At 42.1% G+C, this 17,119-nt stretch overlaps 1 protein-coding gene across 1 annotated transcript in view; it reads right to left on the minus strand.

Moving 5' to 3' along the window:
* PPP1CB (protein phosphatase 1 catalytic subunit beta) overlaps positions 1–17,119 on the minus strand; it is a 58,028-nt gene that overhangs the window by 25,860 nt on the left and 15,049 nt on the right. Inside the window, exons 2-4 of the mRNA XM_019527068.1 lie at positions 11,708–11,839; positions 3,653–3,883; positions 1,970–2,074 (exon numbers count right to left, since the gene is read on the minus strand). Of these exons, the coding sequence (XP_019382613.1) occupies positions 1,970–2,074; positions 3,653–3,883; positions 11,708–11,839 (468 nt within the window). The remainder of the gene's footprint in view (positions 1–1,969; positions 2,075–3,652; positions 3,884–11,707; positions 11,840–17,119) is intronic.

Genomic DNA, 17,119 nt, shown 5'->3' on the forward strand with positions numbered 1-17,119 from the left:
AGAAATGAGAGAATTGCCTAGAAATGATGTGCTTCTATGGAAACAATCTTTGATGTCAAGATGGAGCTACTGTCCTTCCTAAAAAAAGGAAGCCCAGTTGTATACCAGGTTCTAAGTAACTGAAAGACTGCACCTACAACTAGTCAAGATTCCCTCCCTGAAGACCAGGCTATTAAGACTAAGCATTTAAACTGAACTAACTGCTTTCCTTCAGCTGTTCAAATTTACTAAGCAAAGTGACAGGTTCCTAGTTTTCAAGATTTATTGTCATCTTTGTGCTGACAGTTGGCTCCCAAGTTTTTATATTTAGACTGACTCCTGGTTTATACGCTTGCAAAAATCAATTTGATTAGTTCATATAAAGATTGCAGGGTGGTGCTTGTTGGTTTTTTATTTTAAAACCAGTGCCAAGTCTGGAAGAAAACAATGACATTATAAAAAACCTATACTAAAAAACAAAAGTCTGCTCCTACTCTGATAATCCAGACCAAGGAATCTGAACAGGAATACCCAGGGGTTTCCCAGTTTAGGAGAGAAACTGTCCTTTGTATTAGCATAGTGTATAGTTGCAAGGTTCTCTTTTTCTGAGCCAAGTTTCTTCAATGGAAGCCATAGTCCTTATATATGGGTTTAAATCAAAGGTAATGGTCAAATTATTCCAGGTTAAACATGAAAGAGGAAGATTTATGACAAGACAGCAGTAACTTTCAAAGTAAAAAGTGCAGCAAACATCTGAACAGCTCACTCTTAGTTTTGCAATCCACAGCAAAAGTAAACAGGTAACAAGTCATCTGGACAAAAAAAAAAAAAAGAGAGAGAACAGACTTTTCTATATCAATATCCAGGTGCCTTCTGGCTATGACACAGAAGAAGAATTAGAGTTGAAAGTTCTGGAAGACCCTTTGGAAAAATGTTTATTTATGAAGGCTGGTGACTGGCATGGAAAAAAAAAACAGAAACACAAAAACAGTGCTTTACTAGAAGAAAAGCCTTAGTTCGACCTGGCCCCCCAGCATCTGTAGAGATTGGAAGCTTCAGTGGGGCTTTTTGGTGCTTTTATCTAATAACTGATTCAATCAGCTATTAAATAGAAGTGCCAAAAAGCCTCACTGAAGCAGGTAATTCCTACAGACGTTAGGCAAGCCAGGTCAAAATAACTGGATGCCTCTTCTGAGCATGCACTGTGCTCAGTGCAGAGACATGCTGTGCTTAAAGTAAAACGCTTTTTTGGTTTGTTTGATTTTTTTTCCACGTCTGTTAGCAGCCGTGGATACTTGATATCACAGGCAACTGGACTTTGACCCAAGAAGTGCCTACGAAAATGTTTTTATCCTGCAATCAGGAAATTACTCAATTCTTATAAAACTGTCCGTGTAGACATAAGATCAGATTTAAAAGATCTGGCTCACATTAAACAGACTGACTGAAAAAGGGAGTTGGACAAGAAAGCCAGGGGAGATCATGATACCATATCAGGATGTACCAAACATGGCAGGATAAATACAAGATCACTCATCTTGGGCAAGGAATGTAAAGGAGAACAGAGCAAAGAGGACAGGTTGAACAAAGAGACAAACCCATTAAAATACTAAATATTTTCCATGGTTCCATTTAAATTAGTGATTAAAATACTACCTACAACAGGAACGAGACATTTTAACTAAATTTAAACCAGAGAATAACAGCCTGCTAAACAGAGTAAATTTTATACACATGGCACCAATGAGTGTGTGGAAAAGGAGGAAGAAAAGAAGAAATAGAATAAGGGGAGGGTTATCTTGTTAAGAAAAATCAGACCGTTCTTGGTATTTCGTTGACTCCGACTGATCCAAGAAAGTAATCACATTAGGATGCACATGTCTGGGTATTCCCTTAAACTCAGATCCCAAGCCAAAAATCTAAACGCAACTGTGTTATTGACATGGAAAATGCAGCTACACTATGCATCTGGATGAATTCATTAGCTTACCTCCATGACAACAGAATATCTTCTCATCCACAATGGCTGCAATAGGCAGACAATTAAAACAGTCGGTGAAGGTCTTCCAAAGTTTAATGTTAAATCGCCGTTTGCCTGTCAGAAAAGTAGTTTAATTAGGAGAGCGCACAGGCATCCTGCAATGTGCATTATACTCTGACAATTCAAGAAAAGGAAGTTAAGTCTAAGTTATGAAATTTGAATGAAGCCCACAATGAAGTCACTTGATAAAACAGTGATTCTCAACCAGGATGACCCAAAATCCTTTGAAGGGCGCTGAGGTGTGAGGAGATAAGCAGATAAGCACAGGCTCAGGCTCATCCATGCCTGGCTGTTCCCCTAGCCCCATTGTCTGGCTCCTTTGCTAGAAAGTAAGCACTGTGATAAATAAAAAGTTAGTTTTTGAAACAGGGTGCTGCTCAGTTCATGGAAGTTATGGATAGGGGTGCAATGATAAAGATACCGATGGCTGATTAGCTAGCCATATCAGCTGATACCAGCCCAATTGCCAATATGCAGCCTAGCAGCTTGGAGAGCAGTGTACAGCTGGTAAGCCTGTTGAGGGGAAGGGGGTGGGTGCAGGCAGATGGAGGGCACCCACAGTAAGGGAGGGAGTGGGGCTGGGGCAGGGCATAGGACAGAGCCTCAGCTGGTCCAGGGGGCACACAGGGGCAGTGACGTGTGCACCTCCCCCTGCTGTGCACACCACCAAGGAAGGCATGGGGAGGGGGGGCATATGCCCCTTCGATCTGTGTGTGGAGCAAAAGGTGGGCTGCCTGCTACATGCTAAAGGCTGGGCTGCACCAGCCTCTTCCCAGTGGGGGGCTGGGCCTGGGGCAGTCAGTGGCAGCACTGGGAGGGAAGAGAATAAGGGGGGGGTGACAGCGACCCCAAAATTGGCCACAGCCTCCCCTCCCAGCACCACCACCACCCACCCCACATGCAACCCCGGCGCAGCTCCCACTGGGAAGAGGCTGGCGCAGCCTCCAGCCCCAAGCGTACAACAGGCTGCCCACCCTCACCATGCATGCAGGTCTGGGAGGCACGTGCCCTCCTCCCCCCCGATACCTCCCTCAGGGGTACACACAGTAGCAAGAGCCAACCCCCACCTTCCTGTGCCCCCCCAAACAGCTGTCCCGTGCCCTGCCCCAGCTGGACAGCACCTGTGCCTACCCCAGCCCTACTCCCTCCCTCACCATGGGTACCTGCCCCTTTCAGGGCCCTTCCCTCCTCCAAGCCCCTTCCTGCTCCACAGACTTACCAGCTGGATGTTGCTCTCCACACTACCAGGCTGCATGCATGCTGCGGTTGGGCATATGCACGCAAGATTTAATCAGCAACATAAGCTACCTCAACCAAGAGCCAGTTACTGATGATGTCAATTTTTCTTTTATCGGTGCCAATATGATATGGACTGATGTATCAGTGCACCTCTAGTTATGGAGGTGTGCCTTGAGTCTAATGAGGGTTGCCTTAAGTATATAAAAGTTGAGAACCACCATGTTAAAACATTTTAGTTAGTTACTAAAAGCAAGAACACTTCATATTCAAAGTGGCATACAGTGTTTCAAAGTTACTTACAGAAAGATGTTTCAAAAGAAGATACAAAGAAATAATAATTCAAAATACCCACAATTTTGACTTTTCAGAACTGAACTGAAAAAATTTACTTACATTCATCATAGAATCCATAGATACGGTTAATACTAGCACACTCATGGTTTCCTCTCAAGAGAAAAAAGTTTTCTGGATACTTGATTTTATATGCCAGTAATAGGCAGATTGTTTCCAGAGACTGCTTGCCTCTGTCCACATAATCTCCGAGAAAGAGATAATTAGCTTCCGGTGGGAATCCTCCATATTCAAACAATCGAAGCAAATCTGTATATTGGCCATGAATATCTCCTACAAGATGAGAAATATTAAAAAAAGATCAGTGAAAAATTGTTAAATAGTCTATTGAAACAAAGACATTAAGTACAAGTTTTATGAGGGACTAACACTGTTTGAAACATTCTAAAAACTGAAAGGGTACAGAATTCTTTTTACATTGTCAACTAAAACAGTTTCTAGGAAGCTGGGGAATTTCAGGTTCTTTGTTCAAATTTAGAACTAAAGTCAGAAAAAACTGGTTTAATCCAATAATTCAGTAGAGGTTGGTAAACAAAATCTATGTATAAAAAAAACAAAAAAGCAAGTCTGGCACACAATTCTGTAAAAGCTGTAATCCCAAAAGCATTCAGTAAAGAATTTAGACTGATTAGAGGCTTGTACAACATTAAACTATTCTAAAAGCTTTAGATCTGAAAACCCTAGCAGGTTGAATGCTGGTCATTCCAGCTACTACATAAAGTCATAGAACAGAATACTTTGAATAAAAGTGTCATCTTTAGCACAGTATTTTACAATTTGCTAGATAGTTCAGAAACTTTAAAACATTATATCCTAAATATTCAACTCCACTACTTAACGTGTAACTCCATAACCTGTTAATTCAGAAAGGGGAGGAACGGGGGAAGGGAGAGGATATACCCTCCACCCTTTTTTTTTTTTAAACAGTATGGGTGCTGACTAAGGGTGTGCGAAGCGGACCCTATTCAATTCGGATTCAGCCCAAATCAGGGACAGTGATTAAATTCATTGATTTGGATCAATGACCCCCATTTGATTCGGAGGAGTGGGAAGGGGGGCGAGGGGAGAGCACATGCGGCACCCCGTGTGCTTGGCAGCAAAACTGGAAGTGGACCAGAAGTACTTCTGGTCTACTTCCGGGTCTCCTGGGGAGCACGCCAGGGGGACCTGCACCCCCTGGCTCTGTGATCAGTTGCGGGGGGGACCCTGGGTACCCCCCCCCAGACCCAGGAGGCATCCGTCGCTGAGCTGGGTCTGGGGGGCACAAACACGCTCCCTGGCAGAACTGGAAGTGCTTCTGGGTCTGCTGCTGAGCGTGCAGAGGAGCCCCCCAAGCACCCCAGCATTCACAAGCCATCTGGAACCTTGAAGTATGTAGAGACAGCTTTAAATGTTTTTTCTTCATCTGAATCAATTCGGAGGGTTCCGATTCAAAAATCAGAGAGATTAAAGGGTCCCCTGATTTGATTTGGATATTTGGCCACTGAATTGAATCAGGGACCAAAGCTTTGCACAACCCTAGTGCTGACAGACATGGCAAGGAAGAACAAAAAAACCCAAAACAACACTTTACCAGAAGGGGAACTACGCCAGCTTGACCCAGCCACCCAGTGTCTGTACAGCTCGTCTGCTTCAGCAGGGCTTTCGGCACTTATCTAACAGTTGATTCAAATCAGCTATTAAATAAAAAACGCCAGAAGCCCCACTGAAGCAGATGAGCTGTACAGACACTGGGGAACCAGGTCAAACTGGCATGATTCCTCATGTGGGCTTGTGCTGCACTCAGTGTGGGGGGGGGACAGTGATTTGAAAGTAAAACACTGTTTTTTTTCCCCTACATCTTTAAGCACTCCATTTGTCACAACCATACTATTAACTCATTTTTACAGAATGCACAAATTTAACTTTAAGTTGATACAATGTGATCCATTTTAAACTCCTGTCCCTTGATCTATTTAAATGTAGATTGATGTGGAATACCTCCAGGTGACCTACAATTCTGCTGCTGGCAGCAAGGCATCCATCAGATTTTAAAACAAATATATTCCATAATCCTGTGTAGGCCTCAATTCATCTGTAATTTATTGTTCTGAAAGGCCTAAGCATGCATATACATATCTAAAGTTCTCCATTTCAAATCTGCAAGTAATTAACAGGTTTAAACAGCCATAAACAAAACTTTAGGACAGACTGGAGTTAAATAAATAATCTTCCTTTAATCAGGCAAAACTCACACAACATAGGAGAAAAGCTACCTTTACAATCTGGCATGCCTACGCTTAACTGGATTACCAAGCCCCTCTGACCCCTGCACAGCCTGCCCCTCCACAACCCCTCTGTCCTGATGTGGACTCCCACTCAGTGCCTTCATCATCCAAAGATGAAGCAGCTCTGTCCCTGCTGTGCTGCCCCCATCCCTGTACCTTTGATGCAGGTAGCTGTCAGAGGCAGAGGGCTGGCAGAAGGCCTCAGTAGCAGCACATGGGGGGGTGGAAACAGGCCGGGAAGGGGTTTAGCAGGCTCCCATGAGTAGCAATAAGAGCTCAATGCAGGGGTTTGTGCTCTTGCTCAGAGAACAGGTGGCACCACTGTGCTCAGTCCATCTTTCAATGTTGTTTCTGCTTCTTTTTTATTTTTTTTGTTTTTTGTGTTTGTTTTTTAAACAGTGTGTCTGTATTTATTTACAGCACACCGGCAACCCTAATCTTTAAGGAACTTCCAGATGCATGAGAGGCAGGACTGTCTGAATATATGCACCAGATACTGAGAACATGACAACTAGAAACGGAAAACATTTGCAAAGATGGAATGGCAAAAAAAAAAAAAAAAAATCAACCAAAAAAATAAAACAAAAATGCCTGAAGAGTTGGCATTTATGCTAGAGTCATTCTGGGATATGATTAACCCATTAGACCAGTGTTTTTCAAAGCTTTGGGCCATGTAACCCTTTACCCAAAACGTTGCTGCTTGTGTGTTCCCAATGCATCTTTGCATGGTCATTCCTTCAGAAGTATGTTGACACCATATCAACGTGTAGCAACACCATCACTCACTGCATGTTGACCAGTCAGCAGCTCCACTATCATTATTAAAATATAGGCACCTACCTCTTGGCAAAACACTGCAAACCTGAAGTTGGAAAAAAAGCACTGCATCAGACTAGGGTGGTCTGACTTCTAGGCAGCTGGGAGCTACAGGGTGCACCAGGCGAGCCATGGCCCCCCTGGGCTGAGCACCCCATGGACGTCCCTCCCCTCAACCACTGCCCTATGCAAGTTCTCTACCCCCTGCTGTCCTACCACACTCCCAGGCTGGCCAGGAGCCTAGGGACCACAATGTAACCCCGTGGGAGCAGCATGGAACCTGAGGGCCACCAAGTGGACAGCCCTGCATGTACACTATCAGTGCTTCCAACAAACCTTATTTCAACAATGAGCACCAGGATCAGCTCTAAACAAAGTACCAAGAATGTAGTATTTTCAGTACCTACTTGGTCTGGGATCAGACCCAGCTTACGCATAAAGCTGAAGTCTGAGTTAAGTTTAGAGAGAGTTAGAGGTACAAGTTGGTTGTTCTAAAATACTAAGTTTATCAAAAACATTTGGCAAGTTAAAGCTTCTTCACATGGATACATTTAGCTCAGGCTTGCATATCAGCTGCAACACCTAACAGGAAAGAAACCACACTAGTGTTTCTATAGAGAGCTGGCATAAAATGAAAGTGAAGTGCACTTTTGTAAAGTGAGTGTACAAAGTGTGAATGTTACATGTTTAATCCAATTACTAAACCATACCAAAATATACCGTCAGCCCAGAGGAGCTGAAGAAACATTACTCAATAAAAAAGTTAATCCAGTAAATCAGATTAGTCTATCTACTTTTTAAAATAAGAGATTTATGTATGTATGTATGAGTATTCTTCTTCATCCCCAATGCCTGCACAGGACTCATTCCTTATAAACATTAATTGGGACAATCTGGTGGAGAAACATTCTAATTACACTTGTGATGCTTCTTGGTTACCTGCAAGCTGTAGTTTATTCACTGTGCAAAACTTCACTCCAGCTTTAGTTTAATATTCTGTTTAGAAAATATTTTATATTGCTTCCTAGACAGTTTAGATTAGAAGATGCACTGGTGGACCTGTTCAAAGTATAGTCCGTTTCAATTAAGAACAGTTTGGAATTAAAATGTCAACTTGTACCACATTTCACTAGATTAAGAAAACCAAAAGTTAAAGCAGTTAGTCTGTCATAGTGAAGAGATTAAATAGCAAAATGAAGAAACTAACTTTGTTTTAGTTTTATGCCAACATATAATAGGCAAATCTTCCCCACCATAGTAGGAATTAAAAAGACAAACAAAGAGCACTTATTATCAAGTTATTACTGACTACGTAAGAAGACTTGTGTGATCAAGCAGCAGATATTAGGAACATTGCTAAATCTGACCTGTTACAAGAGAGCCAAAGGACAGGCTACAGCATATTTGGTTGTATGCATATGAACAAATTCAAACTGAACATTTACATAGCCAATAAATTCAAGAAAAGTGGGATTGATTTATTTATGAGACAGCATCATCATGCTTCCCATTAAATACAGTGTCCGTTCCCCACCCCCCCCATACATCATGCCCTGACAAAACAGGCTTGGAATTGTTCACTAACCAGCACCTGCAACTATATGGTATTGTGTTTAATATACCAATTACTACAAATTCCCCAGGTTTTCAAATTAAAGTAATATTTTTTAAATGCCTAGCATAATATTAATTCTTTATTCACTTCAAGTTAAAATCTTAAATGGATTTTAGGTTCATAAAGAATGGGAAGAGACCAATAACAAGTTTACCAAAGACTTCTATAAAGCTTGAAGTTTATGATATAGAACAAAAAGATCTGATATACTGTATTTACTCAAATACAATACAAGCCCTCACTCCCTCTCTCCACCCCAGCTCAGCAGGGGTGAGTTGTCTCATGTTCACATACAAAGAAACCTGATTAAATACATTGTCTGCTGCCAAAAGCATCACGTGCTCAGTAATGAAAACCAGCTATGAACCCGATTAAATGCAACCAGTGCTGAGCATAACTATAAGAGACCTGGCCCATATTGGACAAACATACCTGATGGGAATTTACCATAAGGACAGGTTAGTGCCACCCATCTGAATAAGATGCATGCTAGCGCCCATAAGTGCAGCCTCCCTCAGCACTGAAACTTTTTTCCAAGTTATAGTGAGCCACTACATTGAATACATTTAGTCTTCCTCTTCACTCCCACACCTGAACTGCACCTTTCTTTCCCATTTTAATGATCCTTGTTTCTTCACCAGCCTTAAATGTCCTGTAAACTACCAACATGGGGCCCCAAACAGTTAATCTAGAATCCCTCTGCCACCCCCTCTCTCAGCCTGTTGCATATGATTAATGTGACCTCACCCTCCATGAAGTGGAGCCAGACCAGGTTATGCTACACTTCATCTGCAAATACATTTTCAGAGGATCCCAGTACTCATGACAAGAACACCTAGTTCCAGTCATGAATGAGGGCTAAATAGCAAAAGGATCGACTGGGGGAGGGGGGGGGGGGGCGGCACCTCCAGAGTACATGCACAGAGAGCAGTGCTGAGTTGTGGGTTCAACATGGCTTGAAACGCTATTGGCTCTGTTGGGGTCCAAGAAAATGAACTATATGGTAAAACAGGAGTGGGAAAATGCAGCCCACCAGGCCATTCTATCTGGCCTGTGGGGCCCCTAAAAAACTTAGAAAATTAATATTAATCTGCCCTGGGCTGCTGGTCATGCAGTCCTTGATGGCTTGCCAAAACTCAGTAAGCAGCCCAGCCCTCTGCCCAAAGTAATTGCCTGCCCCTGTGGTAAAACCATGAGCAGTTTGGCTTTGGACTAGTATCACGCATGCACTGTTTGTACTACAGGTTTCCCTCGATTTATGTGGGTTATTTATAGGAAAATTTGCTCTTATGCAATGAGCATATTTAGACCCATAATTTGTTATATACGAGGCAAATTCACTCTTATGCGATCAGCATAGATGCTCCCCACACAACCCAAGCAGGTAAGTCTGTGGGGGGAGGGGAAGGGGCCATGGCCCCACTCACCCCAGCTACAGTGGCCTGGGAGCAGCCGACACCAGCTGCCTGCACCAGGGGACAACGCAACCCAAGAGCAGAGGTGAGGGGGGGCAGGCGGAACAGTGCAGCCCAGTGGCTGCAGGCAGCTGGCGCCAGCTGGTGGGATGAGTGCTGCTCTGTTCCCTCTGCTTTGCTGCCTTGTGCAGCCCTGGGAGTGGCACCCCTTCCCTAGTCCCAGCCACCCTCACCACCATGGGAACCTATACCTATTTGTTACATTGTAAAGGGGGCTCGCTTTATGCAAATTCAGTGTATGCACTGTTCTCTGGGAACACATGTACAGCATAAAATAGAATGAAACCTGTATATATAAAGTAGGTACAGAAGTGTTGCTTAGAAGTGCGCTTATGGAGTACCGGTGCTAAAAGTTGCAGCAGTTTCAAAAAGCAAAGTGCATCAATTCTGGATGAACTACATTTATGGGTACACATAGGAAATTAACATACCTGCAGTAAATGACTAAGTCAGCATTTTCAAATTTGCCCCTCACTTCTATGTGCTTAGGGAGAGTAGGATGGGGGGGGGGGAAATCTCCTGACTACTCAGATTTAAATTTTCCCTGCTATAGCAGTGGGAGGGGGGCAAATTCAAGGCAAATCTCCAACAGATACATACTTATTCTATACTTGCAAAATTATGGAAAAATTATACATTCTCCACATACTGAATCTAAATGGGGGGGGCACTTTATAAGAGTAAATACAGTAAATTGAATATATTTAAAATTAATGCATATTAAACAGTGAAGAGAATTATCAATTTTCTTGTTTACAACTTTTTAGTGAATGGCAAAACATTGGAAACAGAACACAATTTTACCATGAATCATTAAATGCAGGATTTACATTATTTGAAAGATTCTAGCATTTTCACAGGCTTTTCTCTTTTGTGCATATACATGCCACCAAATAAAAAGTGCACCTTGTTTCTGGAAGACAGAACACAGAAGAGATTTTTCCAGCATCATGGCCAACTGTGACAGAATAATTCCTTTGGCAAACACAGCGTCCAGGAAGCACAGCATCAGGAACTTAACATCCTGGTGTGGAAGACTGTCTCCTACAATGCCACACTTCCTGGACAGTTTCCAAGAGGACTTACTCCATGCCACACAAGGTTACACCTCAGACCCTTACAAAGGGCTGTAGCAAACTTACTTCTTTACTGCAACTAGTTCTTTATACAAGCTTCCACATCACAAGCTTCACCAAAATCTTACTAAACATTCCCTTACTGCTCTGGGTACAAGCTACAGTGCTTGCTACAGTACTCAGCTAATAGCTATGGCTGTGCAGAGTTAAGAAAAACAAACAAACAAAACACAAGACATTGCCCATTTACTTTGCTAAAGAGTCATAAGTGGCAGCCATCTTGGCTGCATTGCATGCATGGTGCTTCCAGGAGTGCTCCTTTATACAGGAAAGCTGCTTTCTTCACTAGAAACACTTCCCCTCCACCCTGCCCAATTTCTGGGGGTTGACTGGAAGGTGTATTTTGTATGCAAGAAGACCCTGCAGCAAACAAGTTTTAGATAGAAGTTTTAGACAGAAGTATTTGCTGTGCTTTTAAAAAAAAAGTGACTCACTGCTTACATAACTATTAAGTTAGATCAACACTCCAGACAAACAACTCTCCTGTTTCAGGGTGTGCACAATTTGCACTATAAAGAGACTACTCTGCCCTGAAATGTTGACAAAACCACAAATCTATGTAGAACACTCTACTCAACTGTCAATTAAGTTTTCAGCACTGAGTAATTTAGGGTTTTTTTTATTTATTTACTGGAGACAGCTCATCTTTTCAATCCATACCAAGCAAGACAAGTTCATTCACATAAGCAAAAACACAAAACATCCACCCATAAAACCCTCAAATTTTCTTTGCTCCATCCTCAGTAACTACAAGATGAAAATCAAGACATGCAAACTAATTTACATACCACAAATCTTGAGAGGTGCCTCAAGTTCCAAGAGAATAGGCTGGCTAAGAAAGATTTCTCGTGATTTTATGCATAAGCCTCGAACTTCTGCTTCTGTCATCTGCACAATCTTGCCAGGACGACATCCTCTCACTGGAAAAAAAGTTAAATGGAATCAGCACCAAGATATAGTTTTGTTTAGGGTGAAGAATTATACAAGTGCTTCTTATCACTATACAGTGCATCACTACAGTGCAGCAGTCTTAAAGAGATATCTAGAGTCTGAAGACACCCTTGGTATATAAAAAACTTCAAGAAAAAACAGCTGTAGTTGTATTTGTTTTACCTTTAACCTACACTAACTGTTCTAGTATGGTTTGGGTTAAAGGAACATTAAACAAGTTTCACTAATTAAGCTTTCTAACGACTGCTTTAGGTAGGAGATACCATTGTGTGTACTCCTTGATCAGGATCATCTACTGAGCCCACCTGTATGGTATCAAACTCCTGTTTTATTCTCTCTACCTGAGCTCTGGTTAGCTCAACTCTCAAATAATGAATATTTACAATTCTGCACCCATAATGGAGGTGCAGACTCCAGCTCACAGAAAAACAACCACCTGTTTAGTAACACTGCTCCTGAATGATCCTGTGCATTTCAGTTAAATGGCCTTTTTGGTCCCTTTCTGTATGTACAGAGATGTTAACTTTGAACTTCCCAAATGCTCCATCCATGCCTCTGAACAAGAACACTGTAGCATGCAAAGCCAGGGGATTACCATAGCAGAAAGTATGGATTGTAAGGGGAGGAGAGGGCAGCATTTTGGTCCTCTGTCAATTTTTTGTGGAGATGAGAAAGAGGGATCAGAGTAAGGAGCACCGTGGAACAAAGTACTTATGCTGGGCTCAAGACAGTGCAGAAAAAGAAACCATATCCCATGGAGCACATAGACTAATGGATTTCAACACCTGGAAACTGAAAGAGAAACCTGCTATGGCTGCAGGTTGCAAAAATGTTCCCAAATAAGGTTGTTTTTTTTTAAAAGAAATTTCTGTACCACAGGGAAGAGAGAAGCATGTGGCAAATGTAAACAGTTCAACAATGAAGGGAAAAGTTCATCTGAATCTTGATAGAGCAACATATGCAACAATACAGTAATACGTGCCTGTGTGACAAAAGATGGGATTGTTTCTCACAGAAACAATCAACACATCAAGACATTCTAATACCAAAGAATACTTAAAAGTAACAGTAAAAGCTATAACAAGCTGTAAGCAAAAATTCAAGTGTCACACAGTTAGCCTTGTCATAGATTATACTGCAAACATAGCAAAGATGAGAAGAAACTTAGAAGACGACAATGAAGCAAATGTGAAACTTACAACATACGGGTGCAGTGCTCATTTGATGCCTCTTTTAACCAAAGATTTAAGTACTCCCAGAATAAAGGAAAATGTTGTTGAAATCGCAAAATACTTGTAACAACCAGTTTGCTTCAGCTTCACTGAGGAGAGCTGGGGGAACCCAACCTAATTCTCCCCCAAGATGTACAATGGAATGCAGTCCTTGACTAAGCTATTTATTAGGAGCTAACCTATTTACATGACCATGTGTGAAGTAACTTGCAACAGAATTGATGGATATAATCACAGCTGGAGCAGTCAACACTGGACTAAAAAGAAATGTAGAAGATATGCTGAACACACTAAAAACCTATTTCCATAGCTCTGAACAAACTACAAAGAGATTGCTCCTATACTGCAGATGCTGCTGAAATTTGTAAAGAAACTCTAGAAATATTAAAGCAAGAAATACTCAGCAGCAAAGTAGAACTGCAAAGTAGAACCTCATTTTCTTGCCAATATTCACATACAGGGTAGATGCCTAACTACCAAAGAAGAAAATGCTGCTGTGCATCTATTAACCACCCAATCATGCCAACCATAATAAATTTCAGGGCTAGAGGTGAGCTAATCAATCAATACACATTTTCTAAGGATGTTTTAAAAGGTAGTCACATTGCTGAATTGGTGGAAGCCACTGGCAAAGCACCTAAAACCAATTTGTTGTAAATGCTAAACTAACTTTTACCATCAGTAGGCTCTTCTGCAGGTGCAGAAAGAATATTTTCTTCATCTGGACTGGTTTACTCAAAGCTGAGAAACTGATTGGGAGTTGAAAAAAGCAAGGAAGCTCATTCTCCCTTTTAATCAATGATTTAAAAGGGGGATGAGATTTATAAGTTCCAAAAATTTGAAGGAAACCAGGTAAACATTTTCAAAGAGCATGGGGGGGGGGACGAGACCATCTTATTTTAATGGGAATTAGGCAAGCAGGAACTTAAGCTGAAATGACTTTCACCTAGGCAGTTTAGAAAATCCTCCCCAGGGTGACCTGAAATAATTGGTTTAATTCACTAATCACAGGTCATACTTCTAATACTATAACAGCTAGTATTAGTGTTCAATAAAGTAGTTGGCTGTAAATGTACATCATGTTTTGATAAAAAAACTTCTGTATCCAAAACATTAGCTTTGTTTAATAAATCTGAAGGGCTAACTGCACATGTTGAATTAAATTCAAGGTGCCATCTTAAAGGCAGCCTGATACAAATGTGTGCAAAAGTTAGTCATCTAGTGAATAAGAAATACATATATTTCACTATTTTATAGCATACTAAAAGGGTAATACATTTCTTAACATACTTCAAATGTTAAATATATTTACAAAATGTAAATATATCTAGTTTCTGTACCTAGGAAACTTATGTACCAAATCTACTGTAAAAATTGTACTTCACTGTTATTCAACTTGCTTTGTTATATCAACCAATGAAAATAAAATGTTCTTTAAAAAAAACAAAACAAAAATATACACAACAGGAAGTTGATAAACTCAAATATTTAAATCAGGTTTTTGGCTTGCTGATTTAAGTCATGATTTAAAAATTAGTGGTGCTCAGCCTTTCAGCTCTGAAGGCCAGATGAGTGGGGCAGGGGCCAGTCCCCGAGCTGGATCCGGCCTTGCGGCCCAGCACCACACCCACCCAGGCCTGCCCACTGGCATCCAGCACCCATCCAGCTCACAGGTCTCGGGGCTCTCCATGGGCAACGGGAGGGGGGGAAATAAGTAAGAGCAAGTCAAAAATGGGCACAGACAGGTCCAAAGCAGATTCCTACTTGATCTCACACAAGGGATAAAGCTAAAAAATAAGGAGTTTCAAGTCCCAAGAGTGTCTGAGGGGGTATTTGTTGAATGGCATAAAAAAGAACAGCCATGGGAACACAGCCAGAGTTAAATCTCTATTTCCCTAATAGTTTCAGAAGCAAGGGGAAGAAAGATCAACATTTCCCAGCTAGACTGGTGGAGGAGCATTACCAGCTGGGCTAAATCCCCTTCACTGAATGCAGCACATTTCCTCTAGTTATTCCCCTCTCCCACCCCCCATCCCTTCCAACTTAATACCTTCTCCCAACTAGACACTGAGCCATTGAGGAGTATTCAGAGTATGACGACGACCCACCCAGTTATTTATCTACCTTAAAGATCTTTCATCTAGTCCATATTTCCTCATTAATGTGGATATCATGGGAGACTGTATCAAAAGTCTTATTATTGTCAGTCTACACCCCTAGTATTGAGGGTGCTACTTGCATAGTACTGAAATACTGACAAGCGTTGGGGACTGACATGCCATTTACATTGTGGTAGCTTAAGCAATTACTGTACAAATAAGATTCCCTACCCCAAAGACATTATAGTCCAACTAATAAAACATTTATAATTTTATTATTTCATTAAACCAATAAAAGGAGTTCAATTTTGAAGCGCTATTTGTAAGACCTGTCCAGGAATGAAGCCATGCTGTACACAGTCCAAGATTTCCCCAAGTCACTTGCATATTTTCCTTTTACAGACTGGTTTCCTTTGGTTTAGTTTGCTTTGACAAAAATATTAAGGAAGTCATTTTTCACCCTTTTCTAGTTTATTAGCAAAATGGGTTTCAACACATTACTATCCTATTTTCATTATTTCATTGCTCACCATGGACAGACAATCACACAAGTAACAATGAACTGCAGAGCCAACACATAGAATGATGATTCTCAACTGGGTGTTACAAGCTCCTTGGAAGGGTACTATGGTGCCTGGCCCCTATGAGAAAAGGGTACATGCTGGCTCCTCCAAATACCAGGCAGCCTGCACTGCTTCAGTGTCTTGGCTGGGAGCATCGGAGGAACAAGGGAACAAGCCAGGCTGAAAAGCATGGCTCCCACCCGACAGCTCCTGCACTGACCACCCCAACGCTCCAAGAACAAGCTCTGCCATAAGCCAGCAACAGAACGCTGCACTGATTCAGCCCAGCTCATTCCCCCAGTCCTCCCTGACTCTATGAACTGGTGACAGGGGCTGCATGAAATGGGACTCCTGCAGCGTGTCTCCTTAGGAGCAGGCACCATGCTGTCCCTCTCAGCTAAATGGGGACCAGGAGGAGGTAAATGGCAAAAAAAGACAAGGGCACAGCAGGGTTCTGTCCCACTGCCTTCACCTGGCACCAGCCACTGCACAAGTAACCAGTCATCCCCTCCCACTCCCTGCAGGAACAGCAACCTCCTTCAGGAGTCTAATAACCCAGCCTCAAGCTCCCCAGTCTACTCTGTCTAGAAGCCACTTCCAACTCTGAGCACTGTGCACCATCCCTCTGCCATGCTACCAGTGGTGCCCTGACTGCCCTAGCACTCCATGAAATCCTCTAAAAGGGTGTTTCAGAGTACAAGGAGGTAAGAGATAAATTATTCTTAAATTAATATGGTGTCACTAAATTCCAAGAAGTTATGGAAGGGTGCTGTAAGTCAGAAGGTTGAGAACTACTGTTACAGAAAAATGCAGTGGAGAAAAGCCAACAGTCCTAACTAGTGATGCTGTGGAACTGCTGTATTTTCTTGCATTCCCCCCTCCCCCTCCCCAAAATAAAACACACACCTTGTTTTGGGAAAGTAAGACCAAGAGAAAAGATTTTTCTAGTATCTTAGCTTCCACAGCACAGGGTTGCCAAGGCTGAATGCTGACAGCATACACAAGGGGGGTAGGCCTGTAGTCAGCTTCATTCAACCTCTAGCAGCTGCACAGCTACAGGGTTAACCTTGCCAAAGCCATTGCCAAATTAGTGGCAGCTTTTGGCTGAGTAGCCAAGTTGATGCATCCCAGTTGGACTATGGCTCTGACAGGGTTTTAAACTTGTAGCTTTGCAGCTGCAAGAAGGCAAGTAATGCTGAGGACAGGACTCCCTGGCTACGTGCAGGAGGGGAGAAGAGAGAAAGTGTCCAGCAGCAAATTTCAGCATATGGACACCTCCATTTTGGCAAGGAAAAAGAAGCATTTCTCTCTCTTAAAACATGCACCCTAGTTTGAGGGCTATTGGGGGGGGGGGG

This window comes from Gavialis gangeticus, unplaced genomic scaffold (genome assembly GCF_001723915.1).
Source record: "Gavialis gangeticus isolate Ggan-Ray unplaced genomic scaffold, GavGan_comp1, whole genome shotgun sequence".
Classification (NCBI taxonomy): domain Eukaryota; kingdom Metazoa; phylum Chordata; order Crocodylia; family Gavialidae; genus Gavialis; species Gavialis gangeticus.